The sequence below is a fragment of the Mesocricetus auratus genome, unplaced genomic scaffold (assembly GCF_017639785.1).
Source record: "Mesocricetus auratus isolate SY011 unplaced genomic scaffold, BCM_Maur_2.0 Super-Scaffold_100009, whole genome shotgun sequence".
NCBI lineage: Eukaryota > Metazoa > Chordata > Mammalia > Rodentia > Cricetidae > Mesocricetus > Mesocricetus auratus.
In genome coordinates, this window is record NW_024429193.1 from 57,549,994 (window position 1) to 57,573,122 (window position 23,129).

The following is a 23,129-nucleotide window of genomic DNA, read 5'->3' on the forward strand; positions in this document are numbered from 1 at the left end:
CAGCAAGGAAAACATGTCTGAACAGCGGAGAGAATTCAGCTGCAGAAGTAGAAGAGATACCTACAATGGCATAAGAGACACAGACATTGATATAAAAATCCTAAGAAGAAAACAAAAGTCACTAAGTAACAATTAAGGTATCAACCCAATAAACATATAAATTGTATAGTGATAATCACCTAGTGTCAAAGCATACATGTTTATAAAAGCAAAAGCAGGGAGAAGACCTAAGTGTCTCTATAGATTTGCTCATTTCTTTGAAGTGTGAAATCTGTTGCAAGTAATCTATAGTTTTATACTATATTTCTGTAGTATCACTTGTAGTATCTCCTTTGGCATATTTAAGCACAGCACAACTTGGTGAAAAACCTCCTGGTGATAAATAACTCAACCGTGTGCACAGTAGCATGAATACATCAAAACCCCTTGTAAAATACTTGTGACATCTTCCAACTAGCTACTGGAGCAGGAGACATCTACCAGTGGTCATGGTCATACATTCACAATTTAATCTCAGTCTGAAAACCTTCTCCAGGCTCTAAAATGTACCTAACCTAAAAGGGGTCAGTGCAAAGACAACCACCAGCCCTCTTGTACTCTCTTGAATCCTAGGAATCCTAGTGCTCTCCCGCTTGTCCCCCTCCCCTGCCACCTGCCTCCGAGCTGTCTCCTAGTCAACAAACACAGCTACTTTAACTTCTTGCTGTTCACACTTGTGGCCTTCGAAGCACTGTGCCTAGCTCCACCCTTAATCCTAACAGGATCGGACCATCACTATTAAAAAGCATTTCAAAGTTAGATTTATCTATAGTTAAAGATAAAAAAAACAGATGTCATAGGACAAGTAAGGGACCTTCCCAGTCTTATGGGGACCCCTTGCTACAAGATGTTTTAGCTTCGTTTTAAGTTAATGAAATCTATTTTCTTTTGTACCTTTAGGTGCAAAAGATGTTCTCTTTAGTTCAGGAGTAGCCTTCCCCCAAAAGAAGTTCCCCTCACCTGTTTCTGACACAGGAGACACCTAATTATGACTGGTTTTAGTGTCAATTTGTCACTCAAGGAAGTATCCTGATTACCTTGACTGCTGTGGGAGGCCCCACCCTAATTGTGGGAGGGAACCTCTGGTAGCAGCCCGCATAATAAAAAGTCCTGTCGGGAGAACATCTGATCTGTTGCTGCTTTTGCTTCCCCCTTGCATCTGAGTTGATTGCTGCTGGCCTCTCTGCAGATAGCAGAAACCAGCTTCTCCAAGCTTGCATCGTGCTCTAGGAACCATCTGGGTCTCAAGAACCTTCCCCATTTCCAACTCCAGGTTGTGACTGCTGACACATCTGCCTTGTGGCTGAGTAAGTACAGTTTGTCTCCCTGTAATGAGTAACGGCTATTGTGGAAGTATTCCAATTGTTGAGGCATTTAGCCTTAAGGACCAAGTAATCACTAGTTTCTGAAGTATGATTTATCTGTTCTTAATATTTTAAAGCTGATTTAATAAAAATATCTGAGACATAGATACATGATAGAGATAGATAGACAGACAGACAAACAGACAGAGAGACACACAGACATCCTCTTGGTTCTGTTCCTGTATATACCCTTTAACTAAAACACACCAGCTATCTAGCTATACAATCACTAACTGCCAAACGCGCTATTTGTAAATGGTATCATCTACCATCAACTATAGCATTCTATAACCAGAACTTCTACACTAAAAGCATGAACGGTGGACTGGAGCAGCCAACCTAACATAGCAATTAAAGAGGCAAGTAATTGCTAAAAATGTGTGTGTGTGTGTGTGTGTGTGTGTATCTTCAACATGGCTCGGGGGGGGGGGGGAGAAAAACAGATCAGAGTGTTCAGTGACCCCAAGTCCATCTTTGTGGTATTCCTATGAGCTTATGGTAAACAGAGAAAGCCACAGTTAAACATAATTAAGCCACGTATGTCAAGATGTGATCTAAGTTATCATTGTCTCAGTCCAGTTTCTTCAGTGTTGCCCAAGGAAACCCTTCCTGCTTAAGATAGCAAGGTGATTCTCAGAAATTGATTGCTCACTGTCATGGGTAGTTGCCCTCCTCTTTTGTTGATATATAATACCAATATATCAGAGAAAATTCAATATATTAGAGGAAACAAATATATTACTGTTATATCCTGAGAGGTGCCTGGGAAGCACACAGCTGTAGGTAGCCCTTTCTTCATTCCTTTTCTCGTCCTGTAGGTCCCATCTCAAGATCATTTATTAAAAATTATCACTGCACTTTAGAGATGGCTACAGCACCTGGAGAAGAGTGTCCCTGTGTGCACAGAAACACAAAAACTAATAAGAAAGGGTGAAACATTCCATTGTTTGGTCATTATTAGCAGAGAATGTTGAGTCAGACTCATGCAAAAAATCCCTGGCATGAAAGGAAAGGACCAGAGCTGTGGGTGAGAAAAAGGCAGGATGGAGTTCAGAACTCCATGTGTTTAACCTCAGGCCTCTGCCGTCAGCAGTGCCTCCAAGTAAAATTACAGAAGGACTACAGGGGTTATCTTTCTGTCTCTTGGTCACCAAAAACATATTCCATTAAAGGGAAAGGCAATAGCAAGAAATGGTAGAAGCAGGAATGTGTGAAGTGAAGGAATTCTTTCATTTGTGTTATCCAAATGGATTGTGGAGTAGCTGGCTGAGTGATGTAATTTTTAAAAGCTGTGCGGTGGCGAACACACTAAGGTTAGTCCAGGACCTATAGCTGCAGAAGGCAGTCTCTACCTAGCAAACACTGACTCTAGGTTATCCCCCAAGTGGGTAAGTAGCCTCCTGGACTAGATAAAAGGCACTCAGGTCATTAATTTGACACTAAAACATTAAAATATAAGAGATGATAAGGCTATAAAAGCAGTTCATGGAACTCAGGGAAATGTTTACTTTATTGACTACAAAAGGTGAGGCATGAAGGTGAGGAGTTTCTATGCCCTTGGGGAATACCCCCAGAAACCTCTACAGGTTCAGTGACCTGGAAACACAGAGATGATAGAGTTACAGACTTGAATTGTTTAAACTGGCTTTATAGGATAAGCTGAGCCATTTTTTTTCCTTGGGTGTTGGTTGAGAAGGGTGTGGTCTCTAGCCGAGCAGTGTTCCCTGAGGAGGTCCTCTTAGACCAAAATAGCTCAGTGGAGGCTAAGTGGAAAAGACGGTGCGATAAAGACAAAGTTCACAGAACAGGTATCTTTTTCCAGAACCTTTCCAGACGTTGTTATCTTTTTATTTAAATTAAAAACAATCTTATTTTACATATATATCCCAGTTCCCTCTCCCTCCCATCCTCCCATGCCACTCACCGACCCCCCATCCACTCCCCAGGTAGGATGAGGCCTTCCATGGGGGATCATGAAAATCTCAGATGTCCTTATTTTATGTATGGTAAGTCTGTGGCAATTTTGGAAGCACGGATGAAATATGGGTTTGCAACAGGCATCTGGGTAAAGGAGAAATCTTGGGACACAATTACACCCTGTGAGTCTGACAGTTTCAGGGTACACATTGAAATATATTGCTTGGCCCTATGGAGAAATTTCCCCATGTCTTACAATTTCTGTTATAAGAGGTTGCATGAATAACCACCGGCTCTCTCTTTCTAGCCATCTCCAGAATCACCCTACATTACCCGCTGCCCTCGCTGGATCTGTTTCCTGTGTTGGCCATGCCTGGATGGAGCTGCTTGGTGACAGGGGCTGGAGGGTTTCTGGGGCAAAGGATTATCCACTTGCTGGTACAGGAGAAGGATCTGGAAGAGGTCAGACTCCTGGACAAGGTGTTCAGACCAGAAACCAGGGAGGAATTCTTCAGTAAGTCAACTTGAGGATTTGGCATGTAATGGCATAACAACCGATGTCAAGGTTCAGGGAGGGCTCCTCCCTTGTCCAGTACATAAAAACACTTGGAGCCATAGCACTTCTCCATGTCCACATTCATCAGGAGGAAACAGACCACACAGCACGAAGGACACTGTCTAGGTGGGGAAGACTGAGTTCGGATGAATGGGTTCTCTCTCCCTTTCCTGTAGTTCTTTAAAAGTGGACTTGCCAGTTGCTGGGTAATATCCAAAAAGATCATTAAGCTGGAGGGTTCAAACACTAGCTCCCAGTCTCTCCTAATCGCTACTGGTCTAGTTGTTTGTTTCCGTCAGGTTTGCTCTGTTGGGGGGGGTTGTCATTCATTTAGCATCTTGGGTAGAGGTCAAATAAAACGAGTAAAAAGATATGAAAGGGAGAGAAATGTACAGAGAGCAGGGACAGGCAGACAGGAAGATACAGAGAATGAGATTGAGAAAGAGAATTTCTGAGCAAATGCATGAAGTATACCAAGGGACCGACATGAAGCCAGCATGAGCAGGACTGTCCATACCTCACCTGGATTGTTCATGCATGTTTCTCCCCATTCCTCACTGGAATTTGTCATCACTAAGACTAAGACTGCAGAATTCACTGAGGTAGGCCATTACTCCTTTGCCAATTTGTTCTCTCAGGTACAACTGGACCACCTGATCTCATGGAATATTTTATCACCTATTCGACCCCCAGGTCATTAAAAGAAACTTTCAGGGAAAGTAGGAAAGAATACTCACTCACCTGGACAGCAAGGACTTTGAGTTGTGAAAAGAAACATGACTATAGCAACATCATATGACTAGTGAGGATCACAGAAGAAGACAGAGGTCCCTCACTTAAACTCCATTATTTTGTCCAGGGGCCAGTTCTTAGCCCCAAAGTCTTCAGTGTTTCCCACTGTCTGTGTATGACTCAAGCTACTTCTTTGCCACCTCCTCAGCTTCAAGTGTAAATGCACACCACCTAGGGACCTGCCCTGCACGCAGGGTCCTCCATAGCACCTGATACAACACCCACCCTCTATGCCACTTCTTTGTCTCTGACTACTTCCAATGTCAATTTCCTCCTCTATCAGCTTGAAGGATGCTTCCAGAAACCCATTAGCACACAGCCAATTCTATTAGTTATAATCCCAATGTCTCAGAAATATTTGTAAATAGTCAAAGCTTGGTTTGGAGGAACAGTCCCATAGTGAGTACTGTCTGGGGTAATGGATAGAGAAGGCCACGCATAAAGGTAAATGTGGAGATTCCTGTAAATATGCTTTCTGTGCCGGGCTCTGCGGCACATGCTGTGGTGACAACTCATTAACTCTGTGTAACATTCGTGAAATGCAGTTAGTGACTCTGTCCTCTCCTCCTGTAAATAGTTAACAGAGATTAAGTGGTTTACCCAAAGACCGTAGCCAAACTGAGCAAATTGAATTGAAGCCCAGGAAGTCTATCTGCAGCCTTTATACGTTAATGTTCAGTGTGGTTAGGCGCTTCTCTGGGTCTCCTCTCTCTCTGACACAGTTCACATGATAGCAACACTCCAACATGCTGCTGTGAAAATGTTTGCCACACCCAGGTGTCCTAGATAAGATTTCAGCTATGGCTACACCGGAAAACACTTGAAGAGACCTCTCCTCGGATCTCAGGGACCCCAAGTAGCTCATGGATGACAGTCTATTTCAATACAGGTCTAGATCCCTCCTGTCTTGTCACAGCAACATCCCTGTGCCAGCTTGTCCAAATCAGTAGCAAAGGGGAAGAAAGGCAGAATGGGCAGATAGGGTCACAATCCGAGAATCCAACCCTCAGGCGTGTACCTGCTTCCTCCTGAGCAGTTTCTTGCTTGCCTCTACTTCAGGGCTTTCCTAGGGTTACATGATGAGAGGAGGGAGCCTGGATAGGACACACTTAGTAGAGAATTAGGGGCAAGCCATTCTATGTGTGTCTCTGGAGATACTGCTTCAGGCCTGGATTTCTCCTGCCATTCTTGCTGCTCCTTGGCTTCCTTGGCAACTTCAGTTCAGTGGAATGACTTTAATCTGTCTCTATAAAATTAATTCCATGCCACCCTAGAGAATGGGCTCATGACACAGGCAGAGACAGTACAAGTGAAGTATCCTCAGCCAGGGTAGCCATAACTGTGTCCCAGACTTCTTGAGCCTCACTTTCCTCGTCTATCAAGTAGGATCCAGAGGACCAGTCTCTAGGAAGAATGGGAAGGAGGAAGGAAGGAAGGAAGGAAGGAAGGATAGAAGGAAGGAAGGAAGTTAGTCGTAAAGTTGGGTATAAATTAATAAGCCAAAGAAAATGTAGGGCACTGGTAAAGACCGCATGTGGCACACAGTTCATTTTGTGAGTTGGGTGACAAAATAATAGGCAGTGCTACCTGTGGGTTTCAGAAAACCCAAAGATATTGACACTGTACTGTTAACTATTCTTTTCGTGCTTAACACAGACCCAGAAAATACCAGACTCTGGCATGGGGGGAGGGGGATGGTGCATGAGGGGAAGAGGGCGACACACCTAACGTTCATACATGTGTGACTTCTTCTCTGCTCCTACTGATAGGAATGGGGACTTCCCAATCATATCCCTAGAATAGACACTCTAATTGTTAATGTCACCTCTACCCAGACCCACCCCCCCATCCCCTGTTACCTCTGGAGTCTCTTTGATGAATGGATAAGCCTCCCACCACTCTCTTGAACAAGTTTCATGCCCCAGACATGTTTGGTTGTTTCCCAATCTGCTTTTCCTTCCTTCCATATATTAGGCTTCCTCACATTTCCCCCACTATGACAATTCTTTTTGTTTTTTTGTTTTTTGTTTTTGGTTTTATGAGACAGAGCTTCTCTGTATTGTTTTGGAGGCTGTCGGTCCAGCCCGGCCTCAAACTCACAGAGATCCGCCTGCCTCTGCCTCCGGAGAACTGGGATTAAGGGCGTGCACCACCACTGCGCGGCCCACAATGACGATTCTTGATGACCTTGGTAACTGACACCTGTGTACAGGGACCACCCCAGCCCACAGACAAGCTTCCCAATGACCTGTCTTGTGTTCTACACAGAGCTGCAGACAAAGACCAAGGTGACAGTGATGGAGGGTGACATTCTGGATGCCCAGTGCCTGAGGAGAGCCTGCCAGGGCATCTCCGTTGTCATCCACACTGCTGCTGCCATTGACGTCTGGGGTATCATTCCCAGACAGACCATCATAGATATCAATGTGAAAGGTAAGGTATCTGTAAAGAAGGTGAAAGGCGGGGAGTTGAAAATGTCAGTCCAGATGAGGACGGGTTGTTCTCAACACAGAACACCTGTTGGACTCTCAGTCTACTGCCTCTGCTCACTGGACCCAGATGGAACTACTCAGGGCTATGACATGGCTGAGTCACAGCAGGTAGAAAGTAGGAGGCCTAGGATGTAAAGCTTTCCAACTTCAAGGAAAGCTCTTCCATTGTCCTCTATGCCAAGGATTCCATTCCAAGGAGACTAGACCCCAATTCCAGGCAGTTGACAACCATTCACCCATTGCCTCCCATGGTCCAGACCTAGACTAGAATACTCTGAATGCTGTTATTCTGAGAGAGCATGGGGCCTCACAATGTTCTGCCATTACTAGGATTCCCATCAGGGAACACACAGTCCCTTTTAGTTTTCTACTAAGAAGAACAGATGAGAACAGTCAGTTCTGGGTTCCAGAATGAAAATTAGAAGGGATATTTATCACCTCTCCTTTGAATAACTGAGTAAATAAAGTCATAGATAGAACCAAGAATGCTTTCACATTGTTTATACAAAAAATGACACAGCTGTGGCTCTACTTCTCTCCAAACCCAATAATCACTTCTTCCCTGACTCAGGCTAGTTGTCCTTGTGACAGTTTGGATTCTTACCAAATGACAAAAAAAATGTAGCTATGAACACAACTCTGTTGAGCTTGCATGATGTTAATTCTTAAACAGTTCTGAGTTAAAAAGAACTACTCTTGTACATAGTCTAAGAATAGGATCTGCTTTTGTACATTTAAGAAGCATGCATGAATTTATATGGTTAAATTATAAGTATCTCATGGACACATTAGGAATGGATAAACAAGAAACCTTAGGTGCCTTTGAAAATAAAAGGAAACCCAATTACACCCAGTTTTGCATACAAACACTCTTAGGGCTGTGAACACAAAAACCTGGAGATTCTTGCTGTCTGGAATCCACCTGTTGTCCCCAGGTTATGCCATGGTGGCTGCGTATCCAGGAAGCAGGAAATGCATGCTGATCTGTAAAGGTTTCTCTATTAGACTAGAAGATGGAAACAGTCATGAAGCTGTGCACATGGTAAATCTGCTGGCTTATCCACCTCCTGACACTGACAGTGTGTTGTCTGTGATTAGGTACCCTGAACCTGTTGGAGGCCTGTGTCCAGGCTAGTGTGCCAGCCTTCATCTACACCAGCTCAATTGATGTTGCGGGGCCCAACTCCTACAAGGAAATCGTCCTAAATGGCCATGAGGAACAACAGCATGAAAGCACATGGTCTGATCCATACCCATACAGCAAAAAGATGGCTGAGAAGGCAGTGCTGGCAGCCAATGGGTCCACCCTGAAAAATGGTGGCACTTTGCATACTTGTGCCTTAAGGCCTATGTACATCTATGGGGAAAAAAGCTCATTACTTTCAGGGATAATGATTAGGGCCATCAAAAATAATGGTATTCTGAATGTTACTGGAAAATTCTCCACAGTCAACCCAGTGTATGTGAGTAATGCAGCCTGGGCACACATTCTGGCTGCCAGGGGCCTACAAGACCCCAGGAAGTCACCAAACATCCAAGGACAGTTCTACTACATCTCAGATGACACCCCTTACCAAAGCTATGATGATTTAAATTATGCCCTGAGCAAGGACTGGGGCCTCCGCCCTGATTCCAGTTGGAGTCCTCCTGTGGCCCTGCTGTACTGGCTTGGCTTCCTGCTGGAATTGGTGAGCTTCCTGCTGCGTCCAGTCTACAACTACCAGCCTCCCTTCAACCGACACTTGGTCACACTCTCAAATACTGTGTTCACCTTCTCCTACAAGAAAGCTCAGCGAGATCTGGGCTATGAGCCCCTTGTCAGCTGGGAGGAAGCCAGGGAGAACACTTCAGAGTGGATCGGGTCACTGGTGGAGCAGCACAAGGGAACACTGAACACAAAGGCTCAGTGATGTGACTGGCGATGGCGGGAACATGACCTGGGTGCTGTCAGGAAATAGTTGTCAGGTTCTCCAGAAGAGACAGAGGCACAACCCAGGTCTTACTGCCTCCCTTTGACACAGAGATCAACGTAGTGTCTTCCTCAAGACACCAGCAGCTGGTCCCTGACCCAGCCACAGGGTTTCTTCCCTCCACACCTGCCCAGTGACACACATGTGGCTGTGCCTCAGCTTCTAGTTCCAAAATATTCAGCACCTCTTGTACCTTAGAGCTCTCTCCATTGGCTACATCTCCCCCACAAAAAGCATTTCTTACCTTTGGAAAATTCCCATTACTTTATGAAGTGCAATCAAAGGAGCAATAAATATTTGTTAATACCTCATCTGCAGAAGGTATTTTTCTATTCTAACTCCCCACCCCCACCCCTGTCCAGAGAAGGCCATTAGAGGATTAGAAAGTGTTGGGGAAGTCCTGTGTATATGTCAATAAAGCACTGTCTGGCCAATAGGAATCTAGACAGGTGGGGCTAGGAGTCCAGGAGGATTCTGGGAAGGAGAAACACAGGAGAGTTCGAGATGTAACGCCATGGGGTAGGATCCCGGAACTATTCTCCGGTAAGAGACATACTTAGATTAACAATTATGGGGTAATTACTTAAGTCAGAGCTAGCCAGTAAGAAACAAGCAAGGCCAACAGCTTCATAATTAATATAGCCTCCTGTGTGTTTATTTGGGACTGATGCGGCTCTAGAACCAGGCTGGTGGGAAGGCCCCTATCAAAAGAAAAAGCTTCTCATAACAAAATGGTTGTCAGGAGCGGGATTGAATTTCCACGCAAAATAACAAAAGATTTAAAGGAATTTTAGAAACAGAGAGAAGCACAAAATTTTGGTAGCAGCATTTTTCTCAGGTGTTTTGCTAGCCACAAGCCGAGATTCACGCGGCACGCTTAATGGAGTCTTCCTGACTTGGCATAAAAAGAAAAAAAACCAGCAAGGTTGTTTTAAGAGACTCTGCTAACGACTGAAAGGTGTGTACGTACAGCTGGAAGTGGCAGCATTTGCTGGATGTCAGCATGGACTGAGGCGGTAAGCTGGAATCATGCTTACGCCCGCCATCTTGAAAAAAAAATGTCAGTTTAAAACAGCAGCGGGTTTAACAGATAAGACACATGGCCAGAAAAACATAAAGATTTACTGTAAAGTCAGACTTGGATAAAGGAAAGCCTCTAAAGGTTTACAGTGTGTTTATAAATATACGTGAGATTGAGAGAGAAAATGAAACGGCAAAGTGGTAAATAAATACAAAAGCTGGCATTGTGGTGGCACACGCCGGTAGGATTTACTCCAGAGGCAGAGGCAGGCAGATTTCCAAAGAGAAATCCTGTCTCAAAGAAAAATAAATAAAAGTAAAATAAATAAAGTAATAATAGATAAATAAATAAGCCACGTAAAGATGGAAAATACACAGAGAGTCTGGATACTGTATGCTATTGTGTTTTTCAGTTTTTTGCTTGCTCAGGAGGGAACTGCTACTAAAGTACACTTGATTATAAATGCTGCTAAATTAATCTGCCTTCTATCTTTTAAAAATGCTTTGACTTCAAAATTTAAGTATAAGATTATGTTACTTGGGAAAGGAGATTTTACTTATGTGTCTACAGAAAATGAAAAGCTGAGGATTCCTTCCAGGCTTCTGTGGTTTGACGAACCAAGACCCCCGGAAGCAGTGGACCAGGTGTTCCAACAATTGAGACAGCTAAGATGATGCAGCCTTATAGACCCCGAAAATATGGACTTATACAGGTTTCTGAGTTTTGTCATGATCCCCATGGTATGAACAGCGCCCCCTTCCAGCAGGAAGCAGTTTGGAATGAGCGACGTCCTAATTCCCATCTTGTTTATAAATCTTTGTTTTCATTTAAAGGGGTTGTTTATAATTGGCTAATGATCACAGCCGATCTCTTTTTAATGGTAAAAAGGGGAATTATGGTATGGGTATTGTTTTTCATTTATTGATACAAATTCAAGGTCAATTTTGTGATATGTATATTTCTCCTCTTGATTACATATTGTGCTTATACTGATCTTTTAAAATGTAATGCGTAATTAAGTACAGATTATAGATAGTTACTTATAATAGTCAGAATTTATAGTTAGGTAAGTTAGGTTTTCTAGATATACAGAAATATATTAGACATAGACAGTCTTCAAACCTCTCAAAGACCTTCAGAAAATGGCATTTAAAAGGGTTTAGTGTTTTTCTTGACAATGAGAAATGTCTGCTCCTGGCAGCACCAATTATGTCTGAGAGGAAAATGGGCATCGAAGAAACTCGTTATGGAGTTTGCTTTCAACATGGCAAGATTAGCCATTTGGACAAGAAACTGCTCTTGCCTGTACCGCTTGACTGTTGTATAATCTGGACATGCAGGACCCACAGAAAAGTGACTGCTGAACTTAGTCTTACAGGGTTCCTGCTTCATGGAAGAGTCTACCAGACTTTCTGCAGGACACAGAAAAATGACTGACAGACTGACAATGCAGATGGACAGTTTGAAATTTCCTGCTTTGCTAAGAAGTGTTCCAGACACATTGTGGCCTATGGGCTGAAGATGGATGCCCCAACGTTACAGAGGAACTTCGGGTGACTGTCCAGGCAGTGAGATATCTCTGTCAATCCTAGTGTTTATATATTATCCTTCTGTGGTCTTTGATGGAGTTGAAGACAGATAGTTATAATTATAGTTTTCCTTAGTTATGATAAGAGAAAAGCTACATATAGAACTTTGGACTCACAAGGATGGGATGGATGATATTTTTTTAGATCTTGCTAAATGTTAATAGACAAAATGTTGTAACTGTGTTCTTACTTGATAATTGTTCTGTCATATACAATCTGACTATGTTAAAGTTAAGACCTTTCTTTTTGTTTAAACAGAAAAGAGGAGATGTTGGGGAAGTCCTGTGTATATGTCAATAAAGCACTGTCTGGCCAATACGAATCTAGATAGGTGGGGCTAGGAGTCCAGGAGGATTCTGGGAAGGAGAAACACAGGAGAGTTCGAGATGTAACGCCATGGGGTAGGATCCCGGAACTATTCTCCGGTGAGAGACATACTTAGGCTTGGAGGAGAATATCACTACAGGGGACTGAAGAAAATCAGGGCCAGAATAGGGTTAAGAGACTGATCCCAACACATGGTCCTTTGGGGGTATACTAGATGGCCAGATTGCCACATTTTATGTAATAGGGACCTGACATAAGCAATGCTTAAAGTTACAGTATCTCCAGGGGATTCCCTGCTGGGGCTAGGAGGAGGCGCCCTCTAGTGAACATTCTCAGAGTTGCAGTTTTTTCTTACAGCTAAATCTACAGGTATCTGGTGGTTTTTGTTCCCGCTTTCCTATAAAAATGCTGGTATGAGAACAGTACATAAGGGCTAAGAACTTTTCTGCCCCTAGCTCTAGACAGAACTATAAATAAGCCACTCCCCTTTACAAGCTAATGCCTCATAGCATTCTCTTTCTAAAACACAAATAATTGGGTCTCAGATCCCAGACTCCGAGGACCAATTTTTATTTGGCAAACCTAGAGAGTAGAGAGAGGCTTTAGGTTGATGCTCTGGGACCCCCAGCAGTTACTGGGATGGGGCGATTTCCCCATTTCAAGCATGGTGGTACCAACTGCCTGTAAAGGGATACTGGTCAAGAGAATGGGCAAGGGCTCCCGAGTGACCTTAATTAGAAGGAAGCTGTACTGTTGGGTTTGGGATTTCAAAGTTCTCAGTAAATTGTTAGGAATGTATATTCTTCTCACTTAACTTTTCCAGTTTCTAAAAATGTGAAGAGCATGGTTTTTTGTTGTTGTTACTGTTGATGTTGTTGTTCTGTTTTGGGGGGTATGCGGGGGGGGCACCCTGCTCCCAAATAATAGCACTGAGACTTATTCTTACTTATGAATGCCCAACCATAGTTTGGCTTGTTTCTAGCCAGTTTTTTTATTAAATTATTCTATCTACCTTTTGCCTTTGGGCTTTTCTCTTGCTCTATTCTATATACCTTTCTTTCCTTCTTGTTCCATGGCTGGCTGTGTAGCGGGGTGGCTGGCTCCTGGTGTCCTCTCTCCTCCTCTCATTCCTTGATCCTTCTCCTCAGATTTCTCCTCCTATTTCATCTCTCTGCCTGCCAGCCAAGTCTATCCTTTCTCCTGACTAACAATTAGGCCATTCAGCTATTTATTAGACCAATCAGGTGTCTTAGACAGGCACAGAGTTAAACAAATACAACATAAAAGATTTCAACACATTTTTGTATCATTAAACAAATGTTCCACAGCATAAACACATGTAACACATCTTTAACAAATATTCCACAGCAGAAAAGTGCTAGTTTCTTAGAACCTTTTGTAACCAGAGTGGCCCCAGGGCATGGGAACCCATTTTGTAAAGACTTTTGGATAAGAAACATATACACTTAGGATGGCTCTCACGTGCAAGTTTCTTCTCCCTATGCACCAGTAGGCACCAGACTCCAGACTCAAGGCAGATGCTCTCTCCTACTGTGGGTTTAAGATTCCAAGCCCAAGGCTGAACACAGCATTGGCGCTCTCTCCCTTGAGTGTGCAAGGAAACTTACTTGGGTCTTTTGTGTTCTATAAATCTGTTAGAAATGCCCTGAAAGTGGGTATGACAAACAGAAATCAGAGGCTTGGGGGGTTGTTCGAGTGTAAGCTTTAGCCAAAGCCTAATCTGTTCTGCCCCTACCTCAAGGAATTGAAAACACGAACTCACTTTTTAATCAGATTGTGTTCTGAAACCACCTGGGCATTCTAAGTCCATGTGATGCTCTTGACATGCTACTTTTTGTCTGAATCAGTGTAAACAGACCCGATGAGGAAAGAACAGCTGGGCATTGGTGGCTCACGCCTTTAATCCCAGCACTAGGGAGGCAGAGGCAGGCTGATCGCTGTGAGTTGAGACCAGCCTGGTCTAAAAGAGATAGTTCCAGGACATCCTCCAAAACCACAGAGGAGCCCTGTCACAAAAAACAAAAGACAGAGAGAGAGAAAAAATGTAGCCACAACAGTTCTGTTAGAAGGGAGACAAATGTACCCTGAAGCCCACTCTGGTAATGAGGGACAAGGCCATTGATAGAAATCCACCTGTCTCTACCTCCTGAGTGAAAGGATTAAAGGCATTTGCCATTACCCAAATTGTCATTTTTAAAACTGTGTTGACAAACCATAGAATAGAAATAATTTGTTCTTTTCCAGAATCAAAGTCCCAGGATTACGCACACACACAGACACAGAGCGAGAGAGAGAGAGAGAGAGAGAGAGAGAGAGAGAGAGAGAGAGAGCGAGACAGAGACAGAGACAGAGACAGACAGACAGACACGATGAGAGAGGGGTCTGTAAAGGCTGAAAGGTTAGAAACCTTGGCTCCCAGATAGCAGACGTCACCCCTTTCCTTTTTTACTACTCATGTGCCCATGCCCTGGTCCTGCTGATCTGGGAATAGCAAAGAATGCACCAGGGAGCTGGGATTAGACTGGAGATGAACAAGAATCTTGTGGACCCCTTGGTTATCTCCTGACACTGACAGTGTGTTGCCTGTGATTAGGTACCCTGAACCTGTTGGAGGCCTGTGTCCAGGCTAGTGTGCCAGCCTTCATCTACACCAGCTCAATTGATGTTGCGGGGCCCAACTCCTACAAGGAAATCGTCCTAAATGGCCATGAGGAACAACAGCATGAAAGCACATGGTCTGATCCATACCCATACAGCAAAATGATGGCTGAGAAGGCAGTGCTGGCAGCCAATGGGTCCTCCCTGAAAAATGGTGGCACTTTGCATACTTGTGCCTTAAGGCCTATGTACATCTATGGGGAAGGAAGCTCATTATTTTCAGGGACAATGATCAGGGCTGTGAAAAATAATGTTATTCTGAATGTTACTGGAAAATTCTCCACAGTCAACCCAGTGCATGTGGGCAATCTGGCCAGGGCACACATTCTGACCCCAAGAAGTCACCAAACATCCGAGGACAGTTCTAACACATCTCAGATGACACCCCTCACCAAAGCTATAATGATTTAAATTGCACCTTGATCAAGAAGTGGGGGCCTCCACCCTGATTCCAGTTGGAAGCCTCCTTTGTGCCTACAGTACTGACTTCTGTTCTCAGCTTCCTTTCTTTGGAAAGTAGCCAACACAGTTCACCAGGGAAACTGGTTTGAGTGCCTTTATCTTCCCACTGAATCCTATACTGGTCTTTCAGAGTAACAGCAGAGCCCTGGAACATGGGCTGCTGCTCCCTTAGGCAGCCCTAGTTCTCCTGGCTTCCCTCCTGCCCCTTATAGTCATAAGAAGCCTTTAGGGGCACCTGGGATGCCACATTTGCCTTGACAAATGATACTGGTCAGAAGATGGAGAGACAGAGGTGTTCTCAGCCTGCACTTTAGTTGTATAGGATTATCCTCTGAGCCAAACAACTGCCATCTTATGAAGTTCAGCTGTGCCCAAATGTGATCATCACAGCTGGATTAGTCAACCGCTGGCATCACCTTGTAGAAGATGGGGCAAGAAGGACCATGGGACCCTCACCTGCGTCTCAAGCCACTCCATATCACCTGTTACATGCAATTCTACTCTAATTACCACAACTTCAGGCTCTGTATCTCATAAAGTCCTAGAAAAATGCTAGATCTGTATAGTTATTCCAGTCTTGAGTTTCCACCTTTCTGCCCACCGTGGGACAAATTCAGTTCATAACAAAAGAAAGACAAAAATAATTGGATGTCCCCAACATTTGTGTTCCACTGAGCTTGAGCTGTGGAGCATTACGCTTCCCTTCGATAGTTAACTGTTTCTCCTTCTTCCTCCATACCCGCCGCTTCCTTCCATACCCACAGACTTCTCTCCTTCATCCTTGGCCTCTTTTCCTTCTTGTCACTTCCATCTGAATTTTCCTGAAAAGAGGGAGCTAATAAAGACAGGCTTGAAATGTGGCAAGATTCAGACAGTAAAGTGCACTCGCCACCAAGTCTGGCCACATGAATTCAATTCCTGGTACCTACATGGAGAGTGAGAGAACTGACGCCAGCCATATGTGCCATGGCATGCATGTGCACACATGCACACACACGAATACACTACATAAATACACGTAAAAGAAAAAAGGAAGTAAGTTTTAGGGGCTTGTGACATGTTTCACTTTTTAGTTCATTTTATTTTATTTTTTACATATTAATCCCAGTTCCCCCACCTCCCCCATATCCTACCCACCCATCTGCTCCTCAGAGAGGGTAAGGCCTCCCATAGGGAATACACGAATTCTGTCCCATCACCACCACACTGAAGCAGGACCAGCTCTGCCCCCTGGTGTCTAGGCTGAGCAAGGTATCTCTCCATAGGAAATGAACTACAAAAAGAAGTTCATTCATTAGGAATATCTCCTGGTCCCACTATCAGTGGCCCTACAAACTGCTCAAGCCACCCACTGACACCTGCATTCAGGAGGCCTAGTGCAGTCCTATGCAAGTTCCCCTGCTTTTGGTTCTGAGCCAGTGAGCTCCCAGTAGTTCAGGTCAGCTGTCTCTGCAGGTTTCCCCATCATGGTCTTGACCCCTTTGCTCATATTATTGCTCCTCCCTCTCTTCAACTAGACTCTGGGAGCTTGGTCCACTGGGTAGTTGTGAATCTCTGCATCTGCTTCCATCAGTTACTGGATGAAGGTTTCAGGAGATCATGTCTATTTCCCCTGCTAAGGCAGATCCATGTATGCCATCTTTGTTATCTAGCGTCTCTGGGGTTATAGATTGTAGGCTGGTTTTGCTTTAGATATAATATCTGCTTATGAGTAAGTACATACCATATTTGTCTTTCTGGGTCTGTGTTACCTCACTCAGGGTGGTTTTTTTTCCAGTTGTGTCCATTTGCCTGCATGTTTCAAGATATTATGATGTGATTGTTAACTGATCTAGGAACCAAAAGCTAAAACCATGTCAGGTTCACAGAGACAGTGACAATCCAAAGCAGGTATGGGGTTGGCAATCTTGTAGGGATAATGACACCACCTTCTAAACTTGGATATTGTACAGACCGTACAAGATTCTCACCCACACCAAGATTTCTTCTTTGCTTTGTTTAGTCACACATTTTCACAGAGAGAAAACCCATAAAAACGAAATTGGAAATCATAATACGTAGGCAAAAGATCTGTAAAGTTTAAAAAAACAACTCCAGAAATACCATTGAGCTCATTTTGTGTTGACCAACTACTGGTGGACATGAGGGCTGACTTTCAGTGTGGCTTATATACCCAGTGAGACTCTGAAAAACAGTATTTCCTTTGTAGTCCGTTATCAATTGGAGATATCTTCTCACTTATGGAGGGAGGTTTCTGTCTACTGCTACACTCAGCACCAAAACTCCATCTGGCTTAGACATGTGCAGGCCCTGTAACTGCTGCTTGGTTTCTATGAGTTCATATGTATGTAAGTCCTGTTGGGTTCTAGAAGGCCTTGCTTCCCCGATATCTTTCATCTTCTCTGGTTCTTACAATCTTTTTGCCCCTCTTCTGAAGAATTCCCTGAGTCCTGAGGGGAGGGACGTGTTGAAAACAACCCATTTAGAATTGAGAGTTCAGAGGTCTCTCTGTAGATCTCTGTTCCCATATGCTGCAGGAAGACGCTTCTTCTGATGATGGCTGAGCAAGGCACTGATCTATGAGTATACCAGATGCCATTAGAAGTCATTTTATTGCTATATTCCATTAGCAGAGCTAAAAGATTTGTTTCTCCTAGGTTCTAGACCTATTCAGCATCAGGTTCATGGCCATCTGAGTAGGACCGAGCATGGGTTCTATATCATAGTGTAGGCCTTAATTACAATTGGAGCGTTATTGGTTGCTCCCACAACTTTGGTGCCACTATCACACCATGGCATCTTTGCAGGCAGGTCACCACTGTTGATCACAAGGCGTTGTGGTACAATCTTTGTACACTGTAAACATGTATTGCTCTCATTGATAATAAAAAAAAACTGACTGGTCGACAGCTAGGGAGGGAGAGATTGGCTGAGACAGCCTGACACAGACAGAATGTAAAGAAGAGGAAGGGCAGCATCTGGAGTCATGAGCAGATGGTCATGCCACATGGAGAAAAGGTACCAAGCCATTTAGCAAAGAATAGATAATAAATATGGGTTAATTTAAATGTAAGAGTTAACTAGTAACAAGCCTGAGCTATTGGCCGAGCATTAATAATTAATACTGAGTCTCTGTGTTGGTTATTTGGGACCTGGAGAGCAAGAAAGAAAAGTCTATCTACAAATGGCATTCCAATGTGGGGCCAGAATTTCCATGTTAGACAAGAGAAATCCTTTAAAAAGTTTCTAAACATACAATAAAATGAAGCCAATTCAACATCCTCGTCTCATGTCACTCATGCTGACCGTGGTACAGAGATGCATCTCCTGGCAGTTGCCAGTACACCATGAGCTAAGCTGCATGGCAGGTTCCCTCAATCTCCCACATGGGCCACAACACAGAGAAGTGTCTCTCAGCTGCTGCCTGCAGACTTGAGCTTAAAGTGCAAACTCCATCAGGTTTGGGATTTTGCTCATGCAGACAGAAAAGTTAACAGTTCAGATTCAGATGGAAAAAACCTCTAAACAGGTTATAGTGTGTTTAAAAATATAAATAGGCTCAAGAGAGAAAAAGAAGGTAGAGATAGTCGATATATATATATATATATATATATATATATATATATATATATATATATATATTAAAGTCCTCAAAAGGGACTAGAGTAAAATAAGGCATGTAAAGATAGAAAATACAAAGAGTCTGGATTCTGTATGCTATTGTGTTGTCTTTAGACACACAGTTACTAAGATACATTTGATTATGAATGATGTCAGATTAAACCAACCTATATAATTTTAAAATGTCTTGACTTCAAAATTTAAGGCAAAAGATATGTTACCTTGGGGAAGAGGTTGTGCCTTTATTTCCACAGGAGATGAGAAGCTATGGCTTCATTCCGGGTTAAAGAAAAGCAGGTTAATTGGGGACTACTCCCTGAAATCCTGACTGCAGACATTAAATAAATAAATAAAACTAAAAGAACTACTAAACAAATAGCATATATTTTACCATCTCAAACATAAAACAAAAAAATCATTTTAACTGACTTATGTTCACCATACAGTCCACACTTGTATGTTACCTTTAAAAGTTTATGCATTTTTAGAACAAAGGAACCAGACACCAATAAAAACTGATGGCCAAGATGATCCAGCATCCAGAACAGCTTCAAGGCTGCTGGCTGAGATGCTCCAGACTCACAGACTACTCCAGCTTGAACGTTATTATCCCAATTATCTCAAGGTTCCATCAAAAATAACAGTACCCCAAAAAACAGTTTAGAGAACTATGCCCATATTCCCAACAAATGGATTGTAGGTGTTTAAAGTTAAAGGTCTCTCTCTGAAAGAAAAGGAGGGGAATATAAAAATGATAAGATAAAGTGGTAGATGATTGAATCTACTTTTTCATTTTTAAGTTTAAATTTAGATTAGAAACAACGTTGCTTCACAAGTCAGTTCCAGGTTCCTCTCTGTTGCCCTCCCCTCCTCCCATTCCCCCAAATTCCCTCCCAATATCCCCTCATTTCCACAGGGAGGGTGAGGCCCTCCATGAGGGTATCCACAGACTGTCATTTCATCCAGGGCAAAGCCCAGACCCTCCCCCAAGAGTTCAGGGTGAGACTGCATCTCACATTGCTGGATGGGAGTCCAAAGTCCATGTGTATACTCGGGATGAATACTGATCTACTGCCCAAGGCTCAATACATTATCTAGGCCTCCTCACTGACACCTTCATTCAGGGGGTCTTGATCAGCCCATGCTGGATTCACAGGCATCAGCCTGGGATTCAAGAGTTAACCTTTGTCAGGTCAGCTGTTTCTGGGGGTTAAACCAGCCCAGTCTTATTCGGTTTGGTCATCAGTCCTCCCTCTCTGTTACTGGCTTTCTTGAGTTCAGCTCAGCATTTAGCCGTGGGAGTCTGCCTATTCTTCCATCAGCCACTGAATGAAGGTTCTGTTTCCCAGACACTCTGTCCATGGGATTGTAGGCCGGCACTCCCCAGATCTACTTCTAAAATCCATATATAGGAGAGTACATGCCATGTTTCTCTTTTTGTGACTGCGTTACCTCACTCAGGATGGTTTCTTCTAGGGTCATCCATTTGCCTGCAAATCTCAGGATTCCATTGTTTTTTTTCTGCTGAATAGTTCTCCATTGTGTAAATGTACCACATTTTCTCTATCCACTCTTCAGTTGAGGGGCATCTAGCTTGCTTCCAAGTTCTGGCTATTACAAAAAATGCTGTTATGAACATAGTGGAACAGACATCCTTGTTGTTTGAATGGGCATCTTTTGGATATATGCCTAAGAGTGGAGTTGCTGGGTATTGTGGTAGGTTTATTCCCATATTTTTGAGGACTCTCCATACTGATTTCCAAAGTGGCTGAACAAGCTGGCACTCCCACCAGCAATACAGGAGTGTTCCCCTCTCACCACATCTTCTCCAGCATAAATTGTCTTTGGTGATTTTGATTTTAGCAATTCTGACAGGAGTGAGATGGTATCTCATAGTTGTTTTGATTTGCATTTCGCGGATGGCTAAGAATGCTGAGCACTTTCTCAAGTGCCTTTCAGGCATTTTATACTCCTCTATTGAAAATTCTCTATTTAGTTCTGCAGCCCACTTTTTAATTGGATCCTTTGTTGTTTTGGAGACTTGCTTCTTGAATTCTTTGTAAATTTTGGAGATCAGCCCTCTGTCAGATGTGGGGTTAGTGAATATTTTTTCCCATTCTGTGGGCTGCCTTTTTGTCTTGCTGACTGTGTCCCTTGCCTTACAGAAGCTTCTCAGTTTCAGGAGGTCCCATTTCTTAATTGTTGATCTCACTGTCTGTGCTCATGGTGTTATGTTCAGGAAGCTGTCTCCTGTAGCAATTCGTTCAAGGGTACCACCCACTTTCTCTTCTAAGAGGTTCAGTGTGGCTGGATTTATGTTGAGGTCTTTGATCCATTTGGACTTAAGTTTTGTGCATGGCAATAGACGTGGATTGATCAGCATTCTTCTACATGCCAGCCTCCAGTTATGCCAGCACCATTTGTTGAAGATGCTTTCTTTATTCCATTATATATTTTTAGCTTCTTTGTCAAAGATCAGATGTTCATATGTGTGTTGAACCATCCCTGCATCCCTGGGATGAAACCTACTTGATCGTGATGAATGATTGTTTTGATGTGTTCTTGGATCCGATTTGCCAGTATTTAATGGAGTATTTTTGCATCCATGTTCATGAGGGATATTGGTCTGAAGTTCTCTTTCTTAGTTGTGTCTTTATGTGGCTTGGGGATCAAGGTTATTGAAGCCTCATAGAACAAGTTTGGCAAAGACGCTTCCACGTCTACAGCATGGAATACTTTGAGAAGAATTGGTATAAGCTGTTCTTTGAATTTCTGGTACAATTCTGCACTGAGGCCATCTGATCCTGGCCTTTTTTTGGTTGGGAGACTATTGATGACTGCTTCTATTTCCATAGGGGTTTTAGGTCTATTTAAATTGCTTATCTGTTCTTGATTTAATTTTGGCAAGTGATAGCTATCCAGGAAGTCGTCCATTTCCTTTAAATTTTCGAATTTTGTGGAGTACAGGTTTTCAAAGTATGACCTGATGATTCTCTGAATTTCCTCAGAGTCCGTTGTTATGTCCCCCTTTTCATTTCTGATTTTGTTAATTTGCATGTTCACACTCTGCTGTTTGATAAGTTTGGACAAAGGTTTGTCTATCATGTTGATTTTCTCAAAGAACCAACTCTTCGTTGCATTGATTCTTTGTATTGTTCTCCTAGTTTCTACTTTATTGATTTCAGCCCTCAATTTGATTATTTCCTGGTGTCTACTCCTCCTGGGGGAGTTTGCTTCTTTGTGTTCTAGAGCTTTCAGCTGTGCTGTTAATTCTCTTGTATAACTATTCTGCAGTTTTTTTATGTGGGCACTTAGTGCTATGAACTTCCCCCGTAGCACTGCTTTCAAAGTGTCCCATAGGTTTGGGTATGTTGTGTCTTCATTCTCATTGAATTCTAGGATGTCTTTAATTTCTTTTTTATTTCTTCTTTGACCCAGGAATGGTGCAGTTGTGCATCATGCAATTTCCATGAGTTTATAGGGTTTCTGCAATTTGGGTTGTTGTTGAATTCTAATTTTAAAGCATGGTGGTCTGATAAGATGCATGGAGTTATTCCAACTTTTTTTGTATCTGCTGAGGTTTGATATGTTGCCAAGTATGTGGTCGATTTTTGAGAAGGTTCCATGTGGTTTTGAGAAGAAGGTATATTTTTTATGTGGATGAAATGTTCTATAGATGTCTGTTAATCCCAGTTGGGTCATTACTTCTATTAGACCCTTTGCTTCTTTGTTGAGTTTCTGTCTGGTATTCCTGTCTAGTGGTGAGTATGGGGTGTTGAAATCTCCCACTGTAAGTGTGTGGGGCCTTATATGTGATTTAAGTTTTAGGAATGTTTCTTGTACGAATGTGGATGCCTTTGTATTTGGGGCATAGATGTTCAGGATAGACACTTCATCTTGGTGGATTTCTCCTGTGATGAGTATGCAATGACCTCCTTCATCTCTTTTGATTGATTTTATTTTAAAGACTAATTTGTTAGATATTAGGATTACTACCCTTGCTTGTTTCTTGGGTCCATTTGATTGGAAAATGTTTCCCAACCTTTAACTCTCATGTAATGTGTGTCTTTGAGGGTGAGGTGTGTTTATTGTATGCAGCGGAAGTATGGGTTCTGTCTTCTAATCCATTCTGCTAGCATGTGTCTTTTTATGGGTGACTTAAGGCCATTAATATTGAGGGATATTAATGTCCATTGATTGCTCATTCTTCTTTGATTTGGAATGGTTGTTGGTGGTGGAATTATGTGTGGAATTTCACCCCTTTGTTCTTTTGGCTGTTGGTAGAGAGGGATTCTCTAAT

At 42.9% G+C, this 23,129-nt stretch overlaps 1 protein-coding gene and 1 pseudogene across 2 annotated transcripts; both read left to right on the forward strand.

Moving 5' to 3' along the window:
- Nucleotides 1-1,171: 1,171 nt before the first annotated feature.
- Nucleotides 1,172-9,439, forward strand: LOC121142382 (3 beta-hydroxysteroid dehydrogenase/Delta 5-->4-isomerase type 2-like). Of its 2 annotated transcripts, none has more exons than XM_040752157.1 (4): nucleotides 1,172-1,346; nucleotides 3,628-3,834; nucleotides 6,937-7,101; nucleotides 8,259-9,439. In XM_040752157.1, exons 2-4 carry the CDS (start codon nucleotides 3,690-3,692, stop codon nucleotides 9,068-9,070), a joined length of 1,122 nt encoding a protein of 373 aa, XP_040608091.1. In that variant the 5' UTR covers nucleotides 1,172-1,346; nucleotides 3,628-3,689; the 3' UTR covers nucleotides 9,071-9,439. The 2 variants fall into 2 exon arrangements, with proteins under 2 accessions (XP_040608091.1, XP_040608090.1); XM_040752156.1 differs by lacking the exon at nucleotides 1,172-1,346 and adding an exon at nucleotides 3,391-3,409.
- LOC121142134 lies at nucleotides 9,093-15,760 on the forward strand (annotated as a pseudogene).
- Nucleotides 15,761-23,129: the final 7,369 nt, after the last annotated feature.